Source organism: Phytophthora infestans, genomic scaffold (genome assembly GCF_000142945.1).
Source record: "Phytophthora infestans T30-4 supercont1.16 genomic scaffold, whole genome shotgun sequence".
Lineage (NCBI taxonomy): Eukaryota > Oomycota > Peronosporomycetes > Peronosporales > Peronosporaceae > Phytophthora > Phytophthora infestans.
Window position 1 is genome coordinate 1696401 of NW_003303743.1, and position 7318 is coordinate 1703718.

The window sequence follows — 7318 nt, forward strand, 5'->3', positions numbered from 1 at the left end:
TTTTAAATAACTTCGTTGCAAACTAAACATTTTCTAAGTCGGTTGCACCAGGTAGAGGGTCAAAAGCAGCCTTCTTAGTTCCTGCACGCGGAACCGACATCTTGCTCTCGACCCCGATCGCCACATTGGAATACGACGTCCAGTTGCAGTAAAGATCCTCGCTCCAGTCGCGATCAGTGGGGTCTTCCACTTGCACGGTCTGTCGACGTACGCCCAGCGACGCCAGCAAACGTTGTGTTGCACGGAGAGCTGCACGAGGCTCCCCATTCGGTAAGATATGCACACTGGCAGCGTAATGACCCTCAGTGAGCATCCAAATGTGCAGATCGTGGACGTCGTACACACTTGCAAGCGCTCGAATCCGCTTCTCCACTACACGCAAGTCAAGCGCAGGTGGAGCCCCCTCCATTAAAATGTACACACTACGCGTGAGCACTCCGATGGTCGTGCCGAGCACTAAGAACGAGAACAATAGCGTCGTTATCGGGTCCGCCATTTGCCACGACGGGTTGTACCAGATCAGTGCGCCGGCAAGACACACGCCGAGACTCTGTACGAAGTCACCAAGAGCGTGGATGTACGCAGCGCGAACGTTGATGTTCTCGAACACTGACGACTTTGGCGCCAAACCTTCCGAAACACGCGTTGTTGGTTCTTCCACGCCGTCCATTAACGCCATTGCTGACATGGGGGTCCTCACAACATCTTGCATACTGGGGCTCTGCTCGACTGTGCCTTTCTCCTTCTCGCAGTGGCCGCCGTGACTGTGACCGTGCCCGTGACTGTGTCCATGTCCGTGACTGTGACCATGTCCGTGGTGATGTCCATGGCCCAGAATCTTCATCAATACTAGGTTAATGCCCAGTCCAAAGACTGCTACGACAAACATGGCCTTGCCGTCTACTGTCTGCTCGGCGTCAGGTCGTCCTTGGTCGATTAGCCTTCTTACGGCTGTGAACATGAGACCGATGGCTAGTGCCCAGATCAACAGCACACTCAGTAGTGCGCCGATCACTTCCGCTCGATGGTAGCCATACGGCATAGTAGCAGACGCTGGGAACTGGCCCAAGTACATCGCAAAGAGGGACACGAGGAAGCCCGCGACATCCGAGAGCAAATGCGCCGCGTCTGTCATGATGGCCAGACTGTCGGCGTAGTAGCCGCCTGCGAACTGCACGCACATGAAGATGAAGGAACAGAGGCAAGCCAGTTGCAGCTTCTTCATGGCGGAATGCGCATTGCTCTTCTCCTCGTGTAGCTCTTCCTCCTTCTCGAGCGCCACAAGATGGTCGTGCGTCGCTGGACCCTGCACCTCCTCCATGTCCACAGACGGGTCCACTGTGATGCTCAACGCTGGTAGCGGCGTGCGCTGTGGGTTCTCGTTGTTGGACAGCGCTTCTTCGCCCATGGCTGCGGTTGAGTGACGTGTAAGCAGAAGTGGGAATGGAGCTCGTCGAGCAGAGCTGACATGGCAGTGGGAGAGCCATCGTCGATCGTCGAGACAGCTCTCATTTTAGTCTCCTCGCCGTCGGACATGTGATGGCCAATAAATTAATTATAGCAGATGGCTTTCGGTATAAAACGTTAATGTTTCGACCAGATATAAAGGGATATCGACAATTGCGTTCCGCTTCGATTTTACGTGCAAAGCTTGGCATGGGACAGTCTGATTGCACAGCGGCTGGGCTGGGAGGCAAAATGGCCCACATGCGAATGCCTGCCTTCCAGCCTGGAAACCAGGAGCGTTGCTGCGCGCTGCAGTCGTTGAAGCCTGCTGGTCTAATAGTTGTCATGCCGGATATTCTCGGCGGTGACGATATCAAGGACGTGCGATTGTGGCCATTAACGAAGCACTATAAGCTTGGCGCGTTTGAAGAGCTTGGTTTACTACGACTGCTCATGCAAGTATTGTGTCACACGTCACATGCCGAATTCCTCTGCTGCAGCTTGTACTGCGGTGCCGCTGCCGCCCAAAAGCATCAAATCCCAGCGACCGAGTATCAAGGAGCAGTGAAAGTATCATGGGCGCTGGTATTGTTTTTACTGTGATGGCAAGTTGCCATCACAGCCATTGGCAACTACGACACTGATTGGCATAAATAGATTAGCTTAATAGTAAAGAGGCTGATCTTCGTCTTTGCAGTGCTCTTGAAGCGGGCACTTTTGTCCTAGTGGCGGCTTACAAGTTAGATGAACGAGAAGAACCGCGCTTCCGATGGTAGACTCCACTTGGCGAATAGCGTTAGCGCGTTGTGCGTCCTCAGCTGGCAATACTGAATTGCGAATCTGAAACACGGGTTCGCAGCGGAGTCTTCGCTATCAGGCACAGCAGCGAGTACAGCAGGATCTTACGGAGGTACTCGAGCGGCGGGCGGGCCAACGACGTCATCGATGAATTAGTGCGCGTTGAAGGCATCAGTCCGGCACCGGTTTTGCTGGAGCGGACGCTAAGCGTGGTGGTCTGCATGTTTCACTTCGATAGGTTGGGTCGAATGAACTTGTGGGCTCGGTCGGTCTCACTTTCTTTGGTGCCAGGCCAGACCTTGCGTACTTGCGGATAAGCACCACAGGCACCATTCTAAAACTTGCGCACTGCGAGCTTTTTTGTCGCGCTACGAATAATGAAAACAAGTCACATTCTACCCCTTTAAGGTTGTCAAACAGCAATTCGAAAATCTCCTACGTTGACGAAACACCGCGTACAGTCTCTTGATGGTCGCGGCGCCGGATACCTGCAGGGCCTGACATTCGCAGCGAAGCGAGTTTCGCTGGTCTAAAGTTGCTCGGAAAAGCTCGCTCCTTTACTCTCAGTGGTACATGTAGTTCATCTATTGAGAGGTGAACATTCATGTAATTGTCATTGTTCTTAGCTTACTGGAATAGCCCTCGCACTTCTACACCCTCAGCAGCAGGCATTGCTTTGTGAATTGGGCTTTGCATTGTCGTGCAGGCAAAAGGCTTTGCCACTGGGCTTGGAAGCACCTGCGTCCATGTTCTTGGAGCGAGTGTAGATACGAAGCACTAGCACCTCCAACGCTTGGGAAATCGTCTTCACCCCCAGAGTAGGTTCGTACTCGAGCTTTGGAGGCTGCTGCTGCTTCAAGAACTCGTACAGGGGTAGACTCTCCAGCGACAAGCCCTGGATCGTTAAAGCTTGGCCTGGGACTGCCTTCTCCGACTGCTCAAAAAGCTCAGCAGTGTTGTTGCGAGCTGATGTACGCGCGAACATGAGGCTGTTAGCGATCCGAAAGGGAATTGTTTCTTCGGGCTTGGCGTCGTGTAGCCACCCCAGCCCCGACTTGGGGTTCTTAAATACTGTTTCGCCCAAAGTCTTTTTGACTTCTTGGTCTTTCACGAACTTGGTCTTGTCACGCGTCGTTTCGTTGAGCTTATCGACTTTATTTTCCACGAGCATGACGGCTGCAAGTAGTGCTGGATCCGAGTTTTCCTTGAGCGCGTTGAGCCATTGACAGCCAGATTTGCCTCCCGGGAAAATATCGTTGAAAGTGTTCTTGTCGCTCACGTCGTACACGATCAGTGCGCCTGCAGAAAAAGTGAGATTATAAGCTTATCATCATTTAAAAATCAAATCATTATACCATTCGCTCGCCGATAGTGCGAGCTCGAGATGGCTTGGAATCGCTCCTGGCCCGCAGTATCCCACACCTGAGCACGGATGAATTGGTTTGGCTCTCCGAACTTCCAGTCCGGGCGCTGCACTTTCACTTTTTCGACAGCATCTGGTCGTTAGACAATATCACTTTGGACATGCATAAAACACTGCGATCAGTACCTGTAACAAACTCAGGCTGGAGTGTTGGAGCGCTGCGCTCGTCGAACTGATCGCCGCGTGCCGCAAACAATAGCAAATTGGTTTTTCCTACGGCCTGTGTACCGATGATAATCACCTTGTAAAGAAGTTCTGTCTTGGAAGGAGACGCACTACTCTTGGATGGAGAAGTCGGTGGGGACTGCATACTTCTCCTTTTTTGTCGACGAAGGTTGGCGGCAACGAGGTCAAGCAAGGTTTTGCTTCTCGAGTGAGAGGTGAATAACTGCGACGGAAATAGACTTGGCCAGTAGCTACAATTGACACTGTCAGTGACAGGGGGGTAGTACTACCTTACTACCTTTTTTCGAGCGTAGTTTTAGGACTCCAAATTGGAGGGTGTTCTACTTTGTAAAACAGGATGTTAAACCTTAACTTACTACAGATTTTCATTGACCGGATTTAAGAAAGCACCAATTATTTAAGACGAAGCACGATAACTAACTGATGCGCCCGAATAAAAGCCCCCTACCGAATAGAGTCCTGTGGGGTGCTTCATGCCCGAATAAAAGCCCCCTACCGAATAGAGTCATGTGGGGTGCTTCATGTCTGCACTATTATTGTAAATTCCTGTTATATTTTGCGAACTGGACTGGTTCGACGAGTCGCCAGTTCAATCGGCCGAGATCGGTCATCGGTCAAAAAAATTAGTGGGTTCTCTCGTTTGCATATCTCTCGTCGCTGTCGTCTCGTGTCGCCTGGTATCGTGCCGCCGTTGATCTCTAGTCGCTGTGGCCTCGTACTAAGGTGGATCTCTCGCTGCCGTGGATCTCGTGTCGTGTGGCCCTGCGTCGCCGTGGTGCTGTGGCTCTGTGTCGCCGTGATCTCTCGTCGCCGTGGTCTCGTGTTGCTGTGGCTCTGTGTCGCCGTGATCTCTCGTCGCCGTGGTCTCGTGTCGTGCATCCGTGGATTTTCTTCCCAACGTGACCTCGTTTTGCTGTAGCCCTGTGGCGTCGTGGCCCTGTGTCACCGTGGATCTCTTGCCGCCGTGGGCTTGTGTTGCTGTAGCACTGAGTCGCTGTGGACATCGTGCCGTGCGGCCCTGAGTCGCCGAGGGATCGCTTGTCGCTGTATACCTCGCGTCACTTAATAAGATGGAAGATGAAGCTACTAAGCAGCACGCCCATCAGAACACGGTCTTGCACTGTCTGTACGGCTACTACTACCTCGGCTACTCGAGGAAAGAGCTGGCATGCATTTACAACAAAACTCCACAAACTATTGGTAACTGGGTTCGTGTGTACGACGAGACGGGAACCTACCAGCGTATCACAACAAAGCCTGACAGGAAATTTTCAGACGATGAACGCCTTTGGCTTCGTTGATTTTTCGAGGAGAGACCACTGTCATATCTTGACGAGGCTCAAGATTCATTTCGGAAGCAGTTTCAGCTTAGCATATCAAAGACATCTGTATGGAGAATAATACACGATTTTGGTCTCACTTGGAAAGTATTGGAGCGCCGCGCGATTCATATAAAAGAGCGTGACATCTTTCGTTTCGCTGAAGAGCTTAGCCACATTAATTGGACACATCAAAATATTGTCTTTCTGGACGAAGTATCTTTTGACAACAGGGGAATGCTGCGGAAGCGTGGTTACGCTCTTCGAGGGCATAAGGTGGCAATTTGCGGTGAGTTTCAACGGAAGCCAAGGGTCTCGTTGCTTGCTTTCATAAATATTAACGGTGCCATTGATTACTACGGCACTGTGGGGACCTTTGATCGTGTACAATTCGTGCGATGCTGCCACGATTTTGCGTACTCCAAGAGGGCGGGGGTTCAACCTTACCCAAGGTCGAATTTGGTGTGGATACTTGATGGGGCGTCCATCCACCGACATCCTGAAATCGTGCACTATCTTAGAAGCATTGGAATTGTACCGATTTTTCTTCCTGGTTATTGCCCGTTTTTCAATCCCATTGAGTTTCTGTTTGGCTACGTGAAAAAAGCGCTCCAGCGCTTCTACGTGGAGTTTAATGATCGTGATTTGATGCCTTTCATATTGGAGACGTCCCGGCGCCTTGAAAGGGTCAGTATGGCCCGAGTATTGGAACACTGCGACTGGATGGCTGACGGTACCTTCAATTCTGTCGGACCATTGTCATCCGGGACGCGATCAGCTCCAGAAATGCATCAAGATTTGGGCGAGATTGAGGAAATCTTAGATGAAGATGTTTTAGGATTTCGTACGCTAAGTTTGAATGCTTCTGATGAGTAAAATAAAAAGGAATCAGGAATAAATGCTACTACTGGAACAACCCGGTAGCTATTGGTGCTCGATGTCTTCAACATTTTCCATGTTCTCCAGCGGATCGGCCAGTTCGTCTGGTTTGGGAAGGTCGATGTGGTGGAGGAACGACTCGATCTGAGCCTTGCGTGTCTGAAGGCTTTATTTTCGAAGCATTCCAAACGTCGCCCATATGCATCCCAGTCATTGCGAAGGCGAACAGCCTCGGCAATGGATGCGTTCACACAGTCGAGCGCCATGTGTGTTGATTGGTTGATACTATTGAGATGCTCCTGCATCCGAGAAGCACTTGCTTGGGGGAGTTTCAAAATGCGTGAAGGCGTTGGAGCTCGTATTGCATCATCCCATGTGGAGCGATCAAGCGTCCGAGTCACTTCATTTGCCCACATTCGCCAAACTATAGCTTCACCAACGTAAGTAGCCCCCATGTGTCCTGTAGACGACTTACAATCTCACGGAGCGAGACCTCAGCTGATGCACCAGCTCTGTCAGTTTCTGCAGGCCGGATGCAGTCTTTCATGAAGGTCTGACGATCTTGCTTCCTTCCGATTCCAGCTCCATAATCGTAGATAAGCAGAGTGACAGTTTTGTCGTGCATAGATTGAAGCCAAATGTTCCAGTCTCCCTCGGATTTGAGCTATCGACAATGTGTTTTTTTTTTCACCTTGAATACCATGAGCTTGGTCCAACTGGATAGTGTAGCAGGCATAATGGTCCAAGTACCTCGGTTTTCACTGCCCTGCCTTTAACTTGACGGCTGAACTGCTCCCAAAGTTTCTGCAATATCTCTTGGAACGAAGTTCCGCCAGCAACAAAAGGATCAAGAGTGTTGCCGGAGGAGTCGCGCTCGCCTACTGTTACCTTCACGATCGGCTGGACGACCAGCCGGTAGACGTGGGAGACCACGGGCTGGTAGACTTCACTCGAGACCGGGCTGCGGCGCCGTTCTGGATATGGGGAGACTCAGACGTGCTCTTGAGATGTTGGTGCTGGTGATGTCGTCGACATCTTCGAGACTGGCAGCGTCAATAGAAGTCCCTCCCATTTTGCATAGAAATCATATGCTCTTTAGTGGTCGAGCAACTGACGCTCGATTGAGATCGATCGATTAAACCAGGCGATCTGGAAAGTTTTGAGTAGAACCCACAATAAAACCAAGCCTCTCCCTAATAGAGTCATTTTACAAACTACCAAACCTGCTATTACAAACTTGCTGACCATCTATTCGACAGAGAGGGGG

General features: G+C 51.0%; 3 protein-coding genes across 3 annotated transcripts; 1 reads left to right on the plus strand and 2 right to left on the minus strand.

The window, feature by feature from the left end:
* Nucleotides 1-22: 22 nt before the first annotated feature.
* Nucleotides 23-1408, minus strand: PITG_08920 (Cation Diffusion Facilitator (CDF) Family; the record flags this gene model as incomplete). Its single annotated transcript, XM_002902919.1, has 2 exons — nucleotides 23-1216; nucleotides 1283-1408. The coding sequence occupies 2 exons, from the start codon at nucleotides 1406-1408 to the stop codon at nucleotides 23-25; spliced, it is 1320 nt and encodes a 439-aa protein (XP_002902965.1).
* A 290-nt stretch (nucleotides 1409-1698) lies between these two features.
* Nucleotides 1699-2222, plus strand: PITG_08921 (uncharacterized protein; the record flags this gene model as incomplete). The annotated part of the gene is made up of 2 exons (XM_002902920.1): nucleotides 1699-2031; nucleotides 2109-2222. The coding sequence occupies 2 exons, from the start codon at nucleotides 1699-1701 to the stop codon at nucleotides 2220-2222; spliced, it is 447 nt and encodes a 148-aa protein (XP_002902966.1).
* A 680-nt stretch (nucleotides 2223-2902) lies between these two features.
* PITG_08922 (Rab11 family GTPase, putative) lies at nucleotides 2903-3977 on the minus strand (the record flags this gene model as incomplete). Its single annotated transcript, XM_002902921.1, has 4 exons — nucleotides 2903-3315; nucleotides 3373-3543; nucleotides 3600-3725; nucleotides 3794-3977. The coding sequence occupies 4 exons, from the start codon at nucleotides 3975-3977 to the stop codon at nucleotides 2903-2905; spliced, it is 894 nt and encodes a 297-aa protein (XP_002902967.1).
* Nucleotides 3978-7318: the final 3341 nt, after the last annotated feature.